The following is a 20,672-nucleotide window of genomic DNA, read 5'->3' as shown; positions in this document are numbered from 1 at the left end:
TTTTTTTTTTCAAAAAAAATGTAAATATTTGGTAATCCGCATAAGCCTACACATCCAGGTTTGACCAACTTATTATTTTTTTTACATTAACTTGTACTTTGAGGTAAACAAACTATTTCTAAATGAAGAGTATCAGTTCAAATAATCATTATTTTGAATAAATGATGACATTCATCCATTCACAATAATGGATAAATGTCATCCATTATTTTCAGAATGGATGACATTCTGAAAATAGATATATTTAAGAGATTAAATTCAAAAATTTGCAACGTAGCCTTTTATTTCTTGCTGTGAATAGGATCAAATACCAACTTAAAGATCAGGCAATTGGGATCTGCAATTTTGTTTTATAAAGCTTACATTGTGCACAACAGAGATAGTTACTAAGTCTTCACACGCCCATAAGAAACAGACAAATAATTTGGCCAAAACGTATTTTACCCCAAACTGCTTCTGCCAGTCCTTTAGGGAATAGGACTGTGCGTTGTGACCCATGTTGTCCATATATATAAGTTTAAAAAATTAGAAAAATAGCATACCTATTCATTCAAATTTGAGCCATTCCTTTCCAGACTTGTAGATGTTGAAGTGCAATGATAGAATAAAATGATTAAAAATTCTTGATATTTTTGAATAAATTGCTTTGATTTGATTAGTTGTTTGAATTCAGTTTTATATATTTAAGAGAGTTACCCTGTGGTGATTGTATTTTTCTAAGTGATACGTTCTTTAAAGTATAAAAGGAAGCTACCTGGAACATTTCTTGAACAAATAAGTTCAAAAATGGAAACTTTTCTGCAGGGATGTTAATGTGGTTGTACAAACTGCTTCTTTCCTCATGAATCCGGCACTGACGTTAACTGCCATGTTATTTCATCAGGCATCTATCAAGCTGTCTAGACGGCTTAATAATTAATGAGCATTCTAAACCTTTAAAGCATCTAACTATTTAATGAGCTGTTATTTTTTTTCAAGGACAGTTGATCATATCACCTTTAACAGGATTACATGCACACACACACACACACACACACCAAAAATCCATTCCCACATAAGTGAATCTGAACTGCAGAAAATACTAAATCGTATGTTACAGAACAAGTGCTTTATTTTCATACCGTAATGTAACTGCAATGATATTAAATGTCTGTACAAATGCAAAATAAAACAAAGGCAACATAATTACAGACACAAAACACACAAAATGTTGTACAAAGTTATGCAGGCAAGAATGGATTCATCAGTTCATTTCATATAAACAAGTTTTTAAGCGCTGGAACGAGTCTCCATGTTTAGGCGTACAACAAAAGGCAACGAGTGCTATGAAAACATTATGTACAAACGTACCACACATTTCATACTCCCTTCAAAAAGAAAGGTGGTGTCAATACATGTACATGATTATAGAAATTAATGATATGTACAATATTTATATATTTAAATTTCAAATAATACAGTCACAACATCATCAATATGATGTTGCCCACACATATGCACACGTTGTACTTCCATCTGACCGTTTTGTTTGCCGAAAGAGTAACAATTTTTTTTTTTCCCCTCTGTGATAAATTCAAATTCAGAGCCAAAGAGAGGAAGGTTATATACAACTTCAAAGTCTAATGATTCCAGTTAAAGTATTCTGAGGTCATTAACATTTTTTAAATTTTTTTTTTTCCATGCAAAAGATTAATTCGGAATGGTTAATTCAGACATCATCTCCGTCATTAGTTTTACAAACTAAAAATAAGGCAAGCTTCCAGTCAGAGGGGTGGTACAACAAAGCCCTTTTTTTAAGAGAATTTCTCTCACTCTTCATCACTCATACTGAGCTGCACATGCAGGCTCTGACATCAAGAGACTCTATAAAAAGCTACAATTCCCCAAACCCTTCAACAGCCTAGCATGAATGGGAAGAGAAACTTTTTGAAAACAACAAGAGCACAAGTTCAACGGTGTGACATCCATACCGGTACTTAAGGTCTCCTCGTGATGCAAGCCAGGCACGGCCTCTCAAAAAAAAAAAAAAAAAAAAAGGCAAAACGCTACGTTTTTCTCGCTGGTGTGTGAAGATGGGAGATCGCTGAGAATTACTCTGACCTTTTAATATGGCTATTCTACCCTCTGTCACATCAGAGGACAAAAGTGCATAGACAACTCTGTGATCGCTCCACCTGCCAGTGGAATGTATTTCACCCATGTTGCTGCAAAACACAGTGCAACATGGTCTGCATGCAATTCAACTGACATTTCTGGTCATTAAGGAGAGGAGATAAAGACGAGACCTGGTCGATATGGGAAGTTTAGGGCTCGGAGGGGGGGGGTCAGAAACGGGCAGAAATAGAGAATTGGAAACAACTATTTAACACATCGATGTTTTTCTCAGTACATAGATTTCTAGTGAGGCTACTGCCCTGAAATGAATGCCACATGTCAGTGACAAACTAAGTAATACAAAAAAAAAAGAAAATCAAACAAATGTGGCACAGGAAATAAGTATTGAACACTTAAAAGTATTTAAAAAGACCAAGAAAGAGAAGAACAAAAACTCAAATCTGTCAGTATTTTAAAAAAAAGAAAATCCTGTACCCTATTAGCTGACTAATAGTATTTAATTGTTGGGTTAAAAAGAAAAGTTTTTTGTTACCGAGAAATGAAGTGAATTAAGTATCTTATGACAAGTAAAAGCAACGAAATCTCTCATAACCGTCACAACCTGATTGCGGCAAAAGATGCTGGTGGTTTTGGTTAAAGAGAGGTTTCTGAACGCTCCAGTGAGCAAAGTTAGGGGCACAAACAGGTATTCCTTGCAAAGTATCTGACAGACGAGGCAAGAAAAATTGCTTAGAAGAGGGGAGGACTACTTGCAGAGTTCTCAAGAAACACCTGGAATTAGGCTCTATGCATTCACTGCACAAGACTCCACTGCTGAAGTGAAATCAATATAAACACTGAAAAATATAGTCTGTTCAGCTTAAGAACAAAATTACACTGTTTGAGTGTCATTGTCCACACCATATTAGGGGAATGAATTAAGAATCATACTATCCCAAAAACACGGCACTAACATTGAGGTTAGAAAGTAATTTAACACTGGCAGGCTTAATGCAATAGCAAGATGAATAGAAATATGTAAAGGGACATATTTATAAATAATCTGAAGGTGAAATGAAGTTAGGTTTTTAGACAAGACATTGATCCCAAACAAACAGCCAAGGAAACTGACTTAGTTTTAGAAAAAGAAAATACAGTTGAATGGTCCAGTCAATCATCTGACTGGAATCCAATAAAAAATCTTTGGAAGGAACTAAAGATCAGCTGCAGAAGAAATCAAGAACTGGAACAGGCATGTAGACGGACAGATCAGGATCAAATCTAACCAACTAATGAAGTCAATTTTCCTATGTCTGTTCTGAAACGGCTCAAAAAGGCTTTTCCCCCCTTTTCATATTAGATTACATACATTTTAGTAAGCATCTTCAACACTCATTCCCTGTGACATTCCTCATCATTACACAAGATCTGGTATAATTTAGGTTTAAGTTTCTCCATGAGTAGATACTACCTGGGCAGTTACAGACATGCAGTATGACTGTCGTGAGAAAAACATAAATATGCTCAATACTTATTTTCCTATGGACAAATCTGTCTCTAATATGCATCAGAGATAGAGAATTAAAGTAGTAACACACTAAAACATGTTTTTCAAAGTTGTCTAACATAAGCAAACAAAGATAAAAAAAATAAAAAAAAGATTCAGGCACATTGTGATAACTTGGAAAGTATACCAAGAAAGAAATGCTTAAAGGCTGTCTGTTCCCCAGAGGAAAGAAATTTCTCAAATTCTCCTGTTTTCTCACAAGCTTCTCTCTTTTTATCTGCTGTAACACAGCGAACTGAACTTTGTTCTGCACAGAAAAGAAGGAAAAAAAAAAGATTACTATACAGTACTCGCATGCATTCGCACAATCAGACATAAATTTCATTTGGAATTCAAATCCAAACACCCGACACAGACAAATAAAAAAGCCTTCAACGATTAAAGCTTGAGTTGGTCCTGCAGAGCGTAGGAGTTGGGCCTCAACCCCTGAGCTGCCTCACCGGGATCACAGTGTTCAGTTCTGTAGCTGACACAACATCAAATGTTTTGGTCACTCTGATCGTAATGCGGGGGATACAGTAAAGGAGATCATCAACACTGCTGTTGTATTGCTTCCGTTTGTTCGCAAGGTATGGTCACTGTCATGCAGATTATAATAAAGCTCATTAAGACTTATAGTGACAGGGTGAATGCTAACAGTCAGACCAGCTTTAAGTCTTTATAAAGGCGTAGCGCCAGTTTGACTCGGATTCTGTGTCAAACACACGATACCGAAGTCCACCTGTCTGTCTTGCACAGGTAATGATTTGACTTCTTATTCAGTCCGTTACGCGTACAAAACCTAAGACATGATTCTGGAGGAGATAATCGGATGCTTTTTGGCTCCTTTATCTGGTTCCATAGAAACTTTAGTCAGCTTTGTACCATAACAAAATAGAAAAACTCCCAAAAACTGCTGTTGGTTGATCAGCAACAACCCTTCTTTCAGCCAATTGCACAAAAAAAGCAGACAGAAAAACAAGACTGAGCAAACCACAGAGCCACTGCGCGTTAACAGGGTTGGCCTATAAAAAATATACTGTAGCTACTGTATAAAGAGCAGCCGCGCTGGTCTTTTGAGGTTTTTCTCCTAGTAGAAGGGGGGACAGGGGGGCAGCGTGTGCAGCTGGTAACCCTCAAAAAAGAAGAGGGGGAGCTGAAAAAAACAATACTCTCCAGTCCCTAGTGGATGGGGTTAATGTCTGTGCGGTGGTTGGCCTGTCCGTGCACAGTGCCGCCCCCTACAGTCGTGGTGGAGGTGGTGATGGTGTTGTGCTGGATGACCTGCTGCTGCTGGGAGCATGCTGGGGTCGGACTGCCTGCCGGACTGCTCTCTGGACCTGAGGACACAGCAGAGATATCACTAAGGATAGTTATATGTGTAAGTTTTACAACAAAAAAACCTTGATAAGATACAAAAATAAAAAAATAAACACAAACCATTTCATAATAGTAAATAAAGAAGCAATTTATTGGTAAAAAAAAATATATAGCTTTTAATATACAAATATTTCTTTAGTACATGTAACATTCCAAAAGACAAAAAATAGGATAAGACAGACACCGTAAATTGAATCGGTTAAGCCGGTAAACATGCCGGTGAGTCGTAGACACATTGAAGATGACATCTGCACACAAGCTAGACTCATCAATGAAAGCCATTCCTGCCCTGTCTGGGATGCGGCTTTCGCCTGCATAAAAGAGCCATTCAGCCACTTGGGGATGTGAGCCTTATTTTCCTCTGCTAGCACAGGGAGGCGCCTCGTCCCATTTACATGAAAACGTCACTTGAGTCCGTATCAAAGGGTGGAGCTCTGATGTCATGTGAAGCTGAGCTTGGAGTGCGATCCAAAAAGTCACAATGGTTGTGGGCATTGGTAAGATTTTTGCCAATTTGTAGACTGTCAGGGCTTTCTCACGTTGACTCCCTGTGCAAAGTGAAGCTGTTGAATGGAAAATTTAGTCTCTCAGAAGATTTGGACGACCAACTCCCAATCCGGGCCGGCTACCAGAGTGTGCAACACGCTGGTGCGAAAGAAAGAGTCCTGCAGCGAGCGTGGGACCTGGATACCAGCACATCAGAGCGAAGAGTCCTGGCAGACACCTTAGAGTTACGTCTGCCGGGCTAAGGCACATCGAGGAAGGTGCAGTGTTGGTCATATTCCAAAATGTGTGTGTGCGCATGGGGTTCATCTGTGTTTATGTTTTGGGCTACTCACTGAGGTAACCTTGGGACTCTTTCTGCATAGTGGTGATGGGGCAGTCCTTGTGTGTGAGCAGAAGCTGCTTGAGTTGGGTCACCTCATTCTTTAGCATGGTCACTTCATTCTGAAAAAAAAAAAAAAACAAAGACAGTTTTTAGTAGCGGTAAACAAGAAATACAATTTACTATTATTTAGAGTGCCAGTGACAGATCGACACAAAGTGCCTATCAGGCGGGGTAAGTTATCTATTAGCCATTAAGTCATTAAGTGTGGGCTAAATGAAAGAGTGGCAAGAAAAAGGCAATTCTTGGAAACTGGGGAACATGGAGGCGGCTGCATCATGCGGTGGGGATACTTTTCATCAACTGGCATATGAAAGTCAGTGTGATGGTCAGAGTTACAACTTCAGAAGATGGATGGAGCTTATTACAAGGCAGTCCTGTGGGAAAACTTTTAGAGACTACAAAGGATTTGGAACTGGTGTGGCAGTTTTACATCTAGCAGGACAACAACCCCAATCATATAACCAAAGCTATGATGGACTGGTTCAGATCAAAGCATGTTCATGTGTTTGATTGACCTTGCCATGACTTGAAAATTGCTTCCCGCAGATGCTCAGCCTCCAGGCTGACTGAGATTCAGTTGTTTAACAAAGACGAATGAACTCGTCTCTGTCTGCAAAGCTACGCCCACAAGACCGTTCTACAAAGTGCACATCTGCATATCACGTCACGCCTTTCAGGACTTATTCATGGCTATATACAGTTTTCCTTCTGCTCCATGGTTGTGTTCTACTTTGTGTTTATCTTCCGCATAAAATACCAATAGAATGAAATTAAGTTTGTGGCTGTACCATGAAAAATGTCAAAAAGTTCAAAGGATGCAAATATTTTTGCAAGGCACTGGACCGCGCAGCTTAGAATTTCACACGAACAAATGTAGAGTTTCGTCTTTATACCTGAAGCTGCATATTAGTCTGAGTGAGCTCTTCGGCTTTCTTCTCCAAGGACATCACCCACACTTTTCTCTTCTGCCGGCACCTCGTCGCGGCCGCTCTGTTTCGCTCTAGGAACTTTCGCCGTCGCTCGTCCGGATCCTCGTCCACTACCCGCCGGCGCCGCCCACCGCTGGCTGGGGGAGACTGGAGCGTCTGCGTGGGCTGCATCTGCTGGGTTGCAGGTGACATCTGAAACAGACGGCGCATAGGATGATCATTACTGGGATCTCCGGGATGACACAGCGTCTGTGTCCGCGTAATGTGCAACCTCTCGGGCATCTGGAAAACAGCCAGTAAGCTGTCTGCTGTCACCACCGCGCTGGCCTCAAAGCAGCTTGTGTGTAAACATCTATACATTATCTCCCCCTTGTTTTTTAATGCCTAGCACCTTGCCAAAAAACAACATCTGTTTGCAGCACGTGCCTCAGGAGCCGGGCTGCGTGCGTCAGAAGTGAAAGACTGAGTGGGTGACTGGGTTGATTCACCGGAGTTGCCCACCTTGTTAAAGAGGTGTCAGGAGGCAGTTTTCCAACGCCCACTTCCACTCAGACTAACACCAGCAGACATAGTGAAAAGGCCCGTTTTTTAAAAAACGTACGTGCTCTGACAGATCTTGACGTCTCCTTGGCAAAGTCAAGTGTTTTCAGTCTTCAGATCATTACCATTTTTATGAGAACCACGGAAAACACACAAGCTGCTTTAATGGCAGCTGTGCATACAGAACGGGCTGCTTTAATGCCTCAATGCTACATCTGGAACATACAACGAGTTGCATTTCTTCTCATCTGACTGCGCTTTATCCAAAATGATTGACGCTGCAAATGACGGCAACGATACGAGGAGAAAGTCATAACGCTGCACGCATCAGTTTTAAATTAAACCACATCCATTCACAGATAACAACTTCCAGGATTGCAATCAGTGGTCGCAGCGCAACATCAGGACTAGCGTCTATAGCACTCCTCTTGCACCAGAAGTTTTCATGTGGTCACATGTCTGCCGCTTACCTGTGCAGGATGGGGTGAGAGTAAATTTCCAAAAGACATTTGTGAGCATCTTTAATGGCCACCACTTTATGACTTCCACTCTAAGCAATGCCCTCACGACAGGCATCAAGCTTTGACCTGTGGCTGACCAACCTGAGAAGAAAAGCGTTTTCTGAAAAGCGCGCCAGGAAACTAGCTGGCATCGAGGACGCGAGCCGGGGGGAAAATGGGTTTGTCCACTAACCTTCTAATTTTAAGCATCATTTCGGCAATGCTCGAGCATTAAACCACTAATAGCTTCTTCCAAAACTACACAAAGGGCTACTGAAGCACTGCCCTCTATTAGTCAGTGACTTCTCACTGAGTGGGAGATTTAATGTGTTATGAAACATGCGGCTTTTGCCTTGGAGCTCAAACCCTGGGAATTGGCTTCGCTTACCTGTGAGTGCATAGGAGGGTGCGGCGATGTCTGGTGTGGGTGCCCGGGCAGGAGGTGAGGATTGTGGGAGTTGTGGTGAGGGTTGTGTCCCTGCGGGTGGTGGTGTGTGCCCTGCCCGTGGCCCTGGTTGTGGTGGTGGTGTCCGTGGTGCTGGTACGTGTGGGGAGGTGCTTGGAGGTGCTGGTGAGGGTGCGAGTGCATGTGATGATGGCTGCCTTGCTCCTGCCTCGTTGACATCATCTCCATCATGTGGCCCATGGAGTTCATGTTGCCGTTGGGGATGGCACCGGGGTGATGGGAGAGGGCAGCTTTCAGCCTCTGCGTGGAGAAAAGAGATATGCACAAGGTTTAATTTTGTCTTTTCGGCATGGCTGAACGGTGTCGCAGTGTTGCAATGTAGCAATGAAATCTCAGACCTGAAAACCAGTTTGGGCCCTTTCTGCATCTTTTTTTTTGTACAAATGCTTTCTGTCCACAGGATAACTTGAAAACCCAGTACTTGGTTGGACCTTTTTTTTTTTTTAATTAGAATTATGCTATCATCACAGATGCAAGTCTGGAGTATTTCTTTTCATTTTCACCCATTCTTCTTTGCAACACATCTCAAGCTCACTGTGACTGGGTGGACATTTTTCAAGCCTTTGCCATAGATTCCTAGGATACTGTTTTATAGCCTATAAAACCTTTCATGAGGTATGAATCTATTTCTCAAACACTGTTTAGTTGTGTCTCTCCGGTGAGCTGATTAAGAGGTAGAGAGCATTTGCTGAAGATGACAAGTGGCTTCATAAATCCATATGTCAGGTGAACAAATCCAAACCACTTAGCCTGTCCTCGCTCTCCCCTTCACTCCCGTCATTCCTGCACCTTTCCCAACTGTCCTCATGCCAATCCTCCCTCTTCATATTCCCAATAGACTATTTTGTTTTCTTGAGCCTTGATGCTGCCTGCTGAGATGAACCTGCTGGTGAGGTGTGAATGTCAGCCTGTTGACCCAGCTAAAGGAAGGTTTGTTGCTTTAGCTGTGAGGTCTACTTAGCCCTGGCTGAGTCTGGGTCCTCTATGAGCGAGACCTGAGGGAGACTCAGTAAAGGTACAGTTGTGTTCCTCATGTTTACCAAATGCCCCGTCTGCTCCGCTCTGTTTTTCTGGGCATCGCATGAGGAAAAGCACAGACGCAGACGTAAATAAAAAATGAAATTTAAAAAAGTGACATATGTAGATTTGAATGGCATCTAAACTTTAGTATAAATATTTATAATGATATACTATGTCCCAGTCACGATGTTACCAGCAAAAATGCAACGAAAGACATTCCTTCCTAGGCTATTGTTATGAATTCCACTTCTTTTCTTTTTTTTGTGTGTTTTTAAACTCTTTCCCAGTGCTCTCATTTCTCTCAGTGCTCCCTTCCCCCCGCCAACCAGCTGCTGCTAGTGAGTCCGCGCTTGGTGCAAGGCTCCATATCTTTTAACAACCTTCACATTCATGATTCCCATCGGGAATGGCATCCAGCTGGCTCCGCTCACGATGCTAAGACATGGCCGAAGCGAAAACATCAGCTTTGCGCTCCTCGCTCACACCGCCTTATGAGCGCAAAGATTTTTCTTTTTTACAAGCAGAGCAGAGGAAGAGTCAAGTAAATCACTTTTTCAAAGACCAAAAAATAAAAAATAAAAAAAATTGCAAGGAAGAGCACATCTGTAGGGTTGCATTAGCTTTAGTGTATTTATGTATTTTTAAGAATGTGTATAATTAGTTTAGTTCTTATTACCTTGTTTCTGATGAAGGGAGCGATACAGAGGGTTGCACATGAAACCGGCAGAGTGAAATTATGACCTTGCAGAGCCTGTTTTAGCTAACTATAGTTTCTGTTTGGCATACCAGGAGATGTCACACATTGTGACACAAGTTTCATTTCTGCAGCTTTATTTTTTGCACCTTATAAGTGTTTGTTTTAAAAAAAGGGCTTGCGCAGAGATAACAAATCCAAACCCTATCTCAGACTCACACTGTGTTAACTCCCGTCAACGCAGCCTGATGAGCATTAAGTATCCTTTTTGTGACCAATGAGATAGGTGTCAAAATATCACAAAAGCTAAACACACGGCGGGATGTACACAAAGCCTGCAGCTCGCTGCAGCGGTACAGTCATACTGAGAATCTCAGTGGTGTCATAATAGAAAGGCCTTTATTTCTTCTGACAGCTCATCCCGCAGCCCGCATGTGTTAATAGCAAGTAGTGATCCAAATATAAGATAGAAAAGGAAAAAAATGCAGGAGTAGCAGAAAGAAAGTTGAAATCCAACTTCAACAAAAGTTGAAAGGCTTACATATCAGTTGTAGCCATCATCATTGTGATACATAATGAATTCACAGTCAGCGTGCGTCTGAAAGTAGAAACGAACTCCCTGTGTTCACAAAGGAAACCAATCAGGGTTACAGAAAGTTTCGCCACTTAAAGAGCAGGAAACCAGTTCATTGCACATTGTCCTTTATAGTCCACACAAAGTTACCCAGAAGATGCTCATTCAGGCAAGAGCAAAGGAAGGAAGTGAAATGCAACAGTGGAAGAGAAAGAGACCAGAGGTAAGGAGAGATTAGATGGGTTCCCATGTCTCTTCCTCGAACACGATCAGTCCGGCACAACGGACATGCATTTATCAGCGTCTGCGGGAGGTTTCCAGCTGGCAGTGGAGCCCTGTGTGCTTGTTAACTGCATTAGCCTAAATTCAGAGAGGCCAGCGGGTGTCAAAGTACAGAGGAGGGGCGGCTGCGGAAGTTATAGGATGCGTCACGAACAGAAAGCACCAAATTAAGCAAAGATATTGCTGAAAGTTAAATATTTATAGGGCGCAGTGAAATGGAGAAATAACTACTTTAAAATATAACTACATGAAATAAAATCGTTCTTGTTTTGTGGTAAGAGTAGACGCTCTGACAAAAATCCTTTTTGTAAAGTAAAAATTACACTCCTAGTAATGTAATCCGATGTTAAAACACAACTATTAAAGGGATAGTTCAAGATTCTTTTTGAAGAGAGGTAATTTTAGAAGCAGTTAAAATCCTACTCGCAATAGATAACTCTCTTGCTGTCTATGTTTTAACATTAATACAAGTTCATTTCTGAAGCTTATCACAGTTAGTTTGAGAAGGGTTAAGACCAATTACGTCTTAAACAACCCAGTTATCAAAAAACATTTTAAAAGTTGATCTAAAAGTTATTTTATTTACATTTTAAGGGTTTGACCAGCTTGCATTGCGTGTCTTTTTTGCTGGGAAATGCTGATGGTTGGAGGTAGAACACCACATTTAATATTTCTGTGTGGAACACATACTGAGGATGTACAACAATCAAAACAGTGCTCATTTAATACGATTTTAATGACAAAATAACCCTGTAAAGAAAAACACTGAGCATGCAAGCTAAAGGAAAATTTCTGAAACTGTGATACTTTCATTCAGACTATTAGACCCAATGCCAACTCTAACATTATCATATCAGCCTTTTCTGTTTGAGGGCATTTTTTTGCACAAATGATCAACTGGAGAAATTGAATCCTGCAATCATCATTATTGTCATTTTTTGAGGCAATAACACACGACAGACTTTGCTGCTAATGTAACATCTAACAATATGTAAGCAGTAGAATTTAAGAATAATGGCAAAGTCACAAATTGAGCTAAAAGAAGAAGGTCTTACCGTGACAGCAAGTCTACTCCTGAAGCTATCTCTGCACAAGTGTCAGCTCTTCCTCCATCTGGAGTAAAGTTGTGTTCAGCCAAAACTTTAAGCCTTTGTATCCAGAACCACAGTGACGCAACTAAGGGACGTTAGCAGAGCGATGATGAGCAGGCTGTGACTCTCAAACACCTTCATCAGCTCCCTAATGACTTTTTAACACAAGGTTGTATTTCCCCAGACTCTGCTGAGCACAGGAACTTAACCACTATGTGCATTTTACTTTAATAACACACACACACGCACACGCACGCACACACACACACGCATGCATACATTTTACATTTCTCTTGCAGCAACATAGCCGTCCCAGAAAACAGTCATTAAAAGAGTGCAGGTGTTAGCCCGTGGCAGCGTGGACTACTTGCAGGTAAGATGGCATGCAACTGCTTCCCACCACTGTCTGCCAAGCTGCAGCAGGAAAATGGAAAACAAAGCAAAAAGACAAAAAATATGGCGTTTATGTGACACCGTAAAGACTTGGTCGGCTCTTTTCCTCGTAATTTATCCAACAGCAGCATAAATACATGTGTTTGACAGAACATTTCATGCATTCTGAGTGTGCTAAAAGTAGTGGCAGATATTGATTTTTTTTTTAAATCCCTGATTCAGCTAGCTTTTTGCACAGAAGGAAGCTATCTCCTCGCAGACCTCTGCCCTCCGACCTCCCAACTCCCACTCCGTTTTTTTTTTTAGGCCGCTCGCATTTATGTGTTTTCGGTGATACCAGGTGATTGTCCATTAATGATATTTATTAATAGCTGCTTCCTCTCTGACACGACAGGCCTCTGAGTGATGTCCCTGAGAGTGCTCTGGGCACCTCCTGAGAACACACCAGGGTTTCTCTTCCACCAGATGACTTCATATCTATTAACCCTGGGAGGAGAAAGCAGGAGCATGGAGCAGGTATGAAAAGGGAGGGGACCACGCATATCTGGGGATGGGTAAATCAAAGCTAGTAAGGTCAGGGTGAGCACTTTTATTCCCCTTAAAAGTGGAGCGGTGGGCTATCGGGAGAACCCGTGGCCCTGTGGCGCCTTACAGAAGGTTGGAAAGATTTAACCAGTCTGTGGTGTCACAGTTTAACGACAAAGAGATCAAAGTTTTAAACAGAGACCTTACTCTTCCCATAAAAACAGTCCAGAGATAAATACTGAAGCTTCTGTATGTCTCTGTTCGCTCTTTGTCAACGCAAGACTGGTTCAGAATGTGAGCACAAAGTATTTCGAATTGGTTTTGCGAAATCCCATCTATTTCTGATCCCTGAATGCATCAGGAAACCTGGTAGCTGCATCTTCATGCAGCAGCTGTCTCAAGAGTTTTTGGCCATGAACAACAGACTCCTGGCTTTCATACCTTCGTCTGAGACAGGACTGAGGCAGTCCAGTTTTTAATTTAAACAGGAAGAGGTCCAGCAGATACAATCTATCATTGGTAGCAGAAGAATAGTGATCAGTTCACCTACATCCCTAAAAATACAAACTTGAGTCTAAAAACAACAGGAAAATGAAAAGCTTGTGTGAAACATGCTGAAACACCACAAAGTCTTAACTGAAAATCTGGGGTTATTGCACCAAATATTGACCTTTCAACTCTTCTATGTTCTATATTAAAAATAAATATAATCATTTTTAATTTCATTACTTGACATCTGAAAAAACTGTATTTTTGTTGTTTTTGCTATTTTTTATTTTTGTGACAAAACGCTCATAATGTCAACATATAATTACTTAAAATTTGGGATTAATATCAGAAGTTCACTTATTTCACTCATACCTATAAATAGGGAAATAAGAGGGACTAGAAATGTTGCTGTGGTCTCCTGATTTGTTTCAGAGTTGTGTCACAGCGCATTACGGCTCTCTAAGTCGTAATCTAAACTAAACATGCTGTATTCAAACTCAGGGGTTTGGTTTAAGGCTCCTGCTCCATCCTCTTTGCTTTCACCACCATTTACCCACCAGTGCCTGCCAGCAAATCCCACTTTCTGTCCCCTAAAACTCCACAACCCCATTAGTTCAATTTTATTAGATTTCCCTCTCGCCCAGAAAGCCAGTAACACCTCCCCTCCCCTGCTCTCCTCTGTCTTTCTCACACACACACATGCACCTCTTCCCTGTTTCTAACCTCCCCCCCCCTCACCCTCTCTGCAGCCTCCCACCCACTCTGTCTGCTTGCCAAGAGCTGGGGACTGTTAAACTGATTTCCTCGGGGAACGTCGAGGCAGACAGTCTGATGGGAGCGTCGGGGTTGCACTGTCGCCCTTTCTCTCCTCGCTCAGGTTCTGGGGCCAAGCCGAACTGAACAGAGCCTCCTTGTGGTTCCAGACACAGACAGGGGAGATGGACGTAGCCCAGCTATCCTGCCAGGGTCGGACGCTCTGGTGGTGCTCGGAGAAAACCGGGGTGGTACGGGGCGCGCAGAGACACACACACACACACACACCCTCAGAGGAGGCATGCTCCAAAGCATGCGCTCAACTCCTGGCAGCTTCTGCACCCTGTCAAGTTAATGGATGGGCCTCTGACTCCAGTCTGCATATCCCCACTGTTCCCTCTCATGTAAAGGCCCCGCGCCAGTGCAGCCCACATGGTTATCGCTACACCTCGCTGTCACACTGCTGAATACGGAGAACGGCCCAAACTGACAGAAAAAGAAAAGCACAAACACATGTCTAAATACTAACATGTTGCGAGATCAGAGAGGATACATCGCTTGTCACAACTGTCATCTGAAATGTGAGGACTTGAATGGGAGCAGCTTCAACGTGCTTAAAGCAATTTTAAAGTTTTCAAGTTTTGTCTTGGGGAAAAAAACTCTTGACGTGCCCCGGGTTCAGTTTTGAAGAATCTTAGATTTAAGAAATGGAGTGACACCCGTGGCTAAAAATACCTTGGTTTGACTTTGTATCCAACATTTTAACCAAAAATGTATAAACAATGACAATTATTTCTACGGCTAGATAATAACTGAAAACCTTGATTATTGAAGAAATAATGCTTTTGACAACTGTATTGTTATTTTTACATACAGACCTGAATCAATTTAATCCCATCTTTCCGGTGCTTAATGCCTAAAACATCCAGGCCTTTTATAGCAACATGAGATGGTATTAAGAGTTTAATTAGCTGTAGTCTGTCTGCTTGTATTTTAGCTATCCAACTTTAGCTTAAATACTAAGAAGCATGTATATTGTAGTCAGTTTCCAAGATTTGACTGAAAGTAAAAATATTTCTAAACAGCCAGATTTGTCTTGTTGTGTATATGGTATAAGTTGATTAGCCTTTTTTCAGTCAGCTGACCAGGGAGTGAGCAGCAACACATAGATGGATGCTCAGCACTTCCATACTTTATGTGCCATACAGCACGGAGCATTTCAATAAAAAGATTTTCAATGGTAGAATCAGTATGAAGACAAACTTTGACATTGCTCTTTAAAACCGTGCTACACTGCTATATCTTCGGTGAGGAATAAATATTCCTTCAAAACAGAAAAAGAAACCTGAATTTTAAAAATTAATATAAGTGACAGATGAGATGGGCCAGCAAACTGACTCAAGTTTACCAGGTTTATATTCTTACACCGAACAGATCTGATCTCTAACAGCCCCAGGTATTATTTCTCCCGTCTACTTCAGAGTCCTGAGAGTATTTTCTTCATTGTCTCTAAAAGAGGGAAGCTGATGTTGGCTGGACCAGTCAGGTCCGGCCTGTGTGTCAGTCCGTTTACTCACGCCCATTGATGAGCCCTGAACCATGACGAAATGGCCTTCACATACACTCCTCCCCATTAGCACCCCTAAAACAACACGCGGTCATCCAAAGACAAACAGATGCAACGTTCTGCACCACCGCTGGCTGACTTGTGCTTACACCACAACCCACACACAAGCAGGCGCGTGCACACACACAAAGTCACATGTATCTGCTCAAATAAACAGACCCTCGTATAAACAGACCTTAGAAGATTTGAAATGTAGCAGATGTGGATTTGTCTCTAAAAATCGTTTTGTGCCTCTTGAGGTGTCAAAGCGAAGGAAAGTCACTTCACCTATTACTGTGTCAAGGAAGGTTTTTTAAGGCTTTTTTTGACATCTATTGGAAGAATGGATTCAGAAAAATGAAGGAATTTCAGATTTTAGGTTGCGGTTTAACTTTTAATAAGGCAACCTAAAGCTCATCAGAAATAAAACAAGAAAACATAGTGACAGTGGAAAGCATCTCTGGGGAGATATTAAAGACCTCAGCAGCCAATGTTTTTCGTCTTGTCTTGTTGCGCCAGAATCTTTTAAGAAAAGTGATTCAGTGTTTCTAGGATTACTATTTGCTACAAGTTCTTCTGTGTATGATGACTTATAACCTCTATTAATCCTAAACAATATGGAACATATGTATGTCCAAATATATTCAACAAATACATGAACACAGTTTAAAATAAACTGAGTTGTTTTCTATATGTTAACTAAATAGCACATATTTGTGGGTGCTCAGTCAGAATGTTGTGAGTTAAATCCCAATTTTCCAACCGATCTTTATATATGTGTGTGAACGTGTGGCTCAGTGAATGAGGTGAACAAGTATGAACAGAATAACTCTGCATGAGTACACACCATTTGACCTAAGATCGGGTCAGGAGGAAAACCCTGGACATTCCTTTCAATCGTCAGAACAAAATCAGGACAACCTGTTAATAGAGAACTTTGTGCTAGTTCTCATTTTAACTCATTTGCTGCAGGCAAGCCCCAAATATGTTTGTGTTTCAAATCTTCCAGCCATCACTTGTCATGAAGTGAAGAACCGAGGATACTTGAGGCAACTGCCAAGCTGAGAGCCGTGGCAGCAGACTTGAATGAGCTGACTTACACTTGGTATGAAAGGCTAAGAAATTAATCCGGATAGATGATGGATAACTTGGGTATAAACATTCTTCATTGTTGCACATAAAACTCAATTTGTGTAACCTCTGTATACGCTGTTATTGCTACAGAATTTGACTTGGGAACATTGCGGAAGCATTATCAGTGGAGCTCCTTTATTGTTTATTTCCTGAGCTGAATAAACTCGTAGACATTTTCATCCAGCAGATTTATGGCGCTAAGCCTACTTGACTCCATGGCAATAGAAAAAAAAAAGAAAAAAGACATCTGTAAAATATCTAAGTTAGCATCTTGCAGCTTATTCAACAACAACAATAAACATCCAACACAAATATGCGCAAAGCAGATCTGTATCAAAAACCGATACGCAAGCATGAGGGTTTGTCTTATGCTTGCGTTTGTGTTTTGACTAGTGGGACAATGAGTACCAAGAGACGCTGCCAGTCCACTGACAAGCATCCTTTTGCACACACAATGTGCATGCGTACAGACACATACAGTGTCCATGTTCACTGAGGCAGCATGCAGATTCAGCTGTGCTCTTAGCTCACCGTCTCCGCTCAGTGACATCACACCCCGACAATGCCACCATTCACGCAGACATGGCTCGCAAAAGTTGGCCCACAATTGTACAGGTTTCTGCTTCTCGCAGCAAGACGTGCCACGAAAGGTGCGGGAGAAAATGAATGGGAGGTGTAATTGGGTTACCGTGTATGCTAATGGCTTAGCTGCTGGCAAGAGATTTCGTTCTAAGCTGAAATGAAACCTGACACAGCCACGGCTGTGTCACAGCTCACAGTTTAACTTTCTTGGTGCTTTAAACAAACTGTCTTTAGAGATTAAGATGATGTTCAATCTGAATGCCAAATGTTTCTATTCAAATAGAAATAAATATTAGAACAGTGAGTTGTTCACAAGTGACTAGATCAATAACAATACTGTGATTATTGGTTCTCTTGTGTGCTATGAAATGTTTCTTTAAGAGCAGCTCCTTTTTTTCCCCCTCCTTCAAGTAAAAAGGAGCATATTTAGAGCATGCCAGAAATTATGTCATCCACTATTCTGGTGCCAGCTCCACAGTGGAGCAGGCTGCACTGAAAGAACATATAGTATTGTTTACCACATAAAAATCTCAGCACCTAGACCAATGCTTAGTGACAAATTTATTGTCCTTAGTAACAATGTAAACAATAGATAATTGGGAGATAATAAATAACACATTTTCATACACCAGCACCAGGGCTGTCTCAAGGCTGCCTTGCCTGAAATTAGAAAGCGAGCCAGGATGTGTGCAAGCACGGCACTTTTTCAAAGGAGACATAGGAACAATGGGAAAACTCCTCTCTTTGGAAAAAGATCCTGCTGACATGAGCTGAGTCTGGTGCCATGATGAAGATATTCTTGGCTATTAAACAATACTGATGGTGTAAACACAGATTCACACACAAGCTTCACTTGTCAATAAAAATATATTTTTAAAAGGCTTTATCTTTTTCTTCTGTTTTTGAAACAAAACAAAAAAAATCTATGGGCAATAATCAAGCTTTGACGTGTTAATTTATCCAGAAACAATTATAAAAACAGCGTTTTTAAAAAATTTAATGCTCAATCATATTTCTCTCCCTATATGTGAATATCTAAAAACTGAAAAACAACCTAACCTTTTTAGACTTTTCAAGCTTGAAGAGTAACCCTGAAGATATCAAACCGTTTACGCGTGAAGAGAGAAAGAAAACAAATTAATCAGTTTTTCATCACTTGTCCATGTTCATCGTGTGCATCGCTCCCTGCATGCTTTCTTTAATTTCCTGATTTCCTCCCTCTGTTTGTGTGTTAGTCTGTTGCCATTTAAGCGTCTGTCACTAAGCAAACGACGACAACACAGAGCTGAGGCATGACATGTTTGCGCGAGCGTGCGCGAGCGGTTTGCAAGGCCCCGTGGAGAACTGGCTCTGCGCAGTGATGTAATGCTTTGGCCAGCAAGCTGTGGAACTTGGCCTCGTCTCCACTGTGTTTCCTCCACGCTGCGAGGGTCAACTATCCCACAACCTCCAGCACACAACACGCACTGTTCAATTCCCTGGACCACAACAGAGCAGAATTCAACCACACCCGGCACCATGAGCACCCAGTCCTAAACAAGAAGGAAAAACACACTTGAAACAAGATTAATAAAACATTCCAGCCCTTAGAAAGCGACTCGAAGCATTAAGGAAAGGCAGGCGTGTCGATTATTCCACCATCAGGCTGTGCTCTACCACTTAAACGACCGCACTTACAGGCTGAAATCTGGACAACAAAGAATCACAGTGATAGAGTCTTCAGCCCAAAGAGCGCAAACAGAGAGCTCAGAGCAAGATACGAGTCCCCCAGGGGCCACAGCAGTCCTTTGGCTCATTAACTATTTACACCAGAGACAGTCCTCCCTACTGCTCTGGCCCACCACAAAATCAATTAGCCTTCATTAGCCCATGCTCTGGGCATGCTTTCTCTGAGGGGAGGGATAACCCTGCAACCAGTGCCTCCAGTTACTGCAGAATATCAAACGGTCACACAGACATGTGTTGCGATGCTTTCACGTCGAAAGAAGGACAAAGGAAACAGGAGCGAGGTTTGTTGTAGAAACATAAATCTTTTAACTTTTCACTGCTGAGTGTCACCGAACGTCAATACCGTCTCACCTTCCGTCTCCCTTGCCCGTCCCGCCTGTGTGTGTGTATTACTTACATTGCCCGTCAGAATCCCACTCAATCCCTTTCTCCGCTCTCCCAGTGTTAGCGCTGGCAGGAAGAGTCCATCCAGGTCTGCGCCTCTGAGGTGTGGGGTTACAGTACGGAGATTTCCAATTGGCGGAAAGTCAACATGGTCGGGGTAATGTGATTAGAGCCGGATTGAGAACGTCGCAGGGGACACATGGGCCTGATCACGGCCCAGTTATCCGATAGCACGGCTGTATTTATTGACAGGGCCCGGCGAGGATATCATAGACATTAGAGACCCGGTGTATGCTTATGAAACCTGTGCTGGAGATTGCACCCAGATAACACAATTAGTCTCTCACTTTCTGCCCACAATCAGGGAATTCCATCAGTCGTGTTCAGACATCAGGGAGCAGAATCTCAATGGGTCCAAATTTGGTTGCCGAACGGCCAACAAACCAGAAAGTTGCGCGGTTAAGGGGGCCTGCAGCCATTTAGAGAGCACATGTTTATGGAAGAGCTAACCGAGCATTTACAATTCAATTACACAGATAGTAGGAGGAAAAAAAGGGGTAAGATGTGTCTGGATGACGGCCAGAGGAGAGATAAGCCTAATACACTAATATTGTGTTACCTTAGTGTGTTACCATAGGAACGCTTGAGGAGATTCAAAAGACTACAAAGGCGATCAATCTTGAGAGAGCAGGAGGAAGAGGGAGAATTAAATGCCCTGGGACTGCTCCCGCTCTCCTCTATCAGAGCAATAACTCTTCTGATGACCCCATGCTACCTCCTCTTTCCTCTCTACAAGATGTTTCTCCCCTAAAAGACCTGCTATCTGCAAGAGTCTCCAAACATTACAAACCGGCCAAAGCTTTTCATCATAGCATGGGATTTTTTTTTAGTTATCAAGGTTTTGACTATGCGCTTATTTATTCAGAAAACAAAGGTTTGCAGTTGGCTACATTGCTACAGAAATAAGCCGTTTTGTTCACCTCGAGAGCAACTTTTCAAAAAATTTTAAAAGTGCAATGCAAAAGTAGCCAGACTTATTTTTCCACTGGCTGTCGTATTATAAAGAGGAACTT

General features: G+C 41.7%; 1 protein-coding gene across 3 annotated transcripts in view; it reads right to left on the bottom strand.

Moving 5' to 3' along the window:
• Positions 1–1,089: 1,089 nt before the first annotated feature.
• Positions 1,090–20,672, bottom strand: part of creb5b (cAMP responsive element binding protein 5b) — a 51,846-nt gene continuing 32,263 nt past the window's right edge. For all 3 annotated transcript variants that reach the window (XM_017309572.2, XM_008432491.3, XM_008432493.3), the window contains exons 8-11: positions 8,267–8,584; positions 6,803–7,030; positions 5,860–5,968; positions 1,090–4,980 (exon numbers count right to left, since the gene is read on the bottom strand). In XM_017309572.2, the coding sequence (XP_017165061.1) occupies positions 4,823–4,980; positions 5,860–5,968; positions 6,803–7,030; positions 8,267–8,584 (813 nt within the window). In that variant the 3' untranslated portion in view covers positions 1,090–4,822. The remainder of the gene's footprint in view (positions 4,981–5,859; positions 5,969–6,802; positions 7,031–8,266; positions 8,585–20,672) is intronic.

The sequence above is a fragment of the Poecilia reticulata genome, chromosome 16 (genome assembly GCF_904066995.2).
Source record: "Poecilia reticulata chromosome 16, P_reticulata-male-v2, whole genome shotgun sequence".
Lineage (NCBI taxonomy): Eukaryota > Metazoa > Chordata > Actinopteri > Cyprinodontiformes > Poeciliidae > Poecilia > Poecilia reticulata.
Note: the sequence above shows the minus strand (reverse complement) of the source record. Positions and strands in the feature narration are given on the sequence as shown.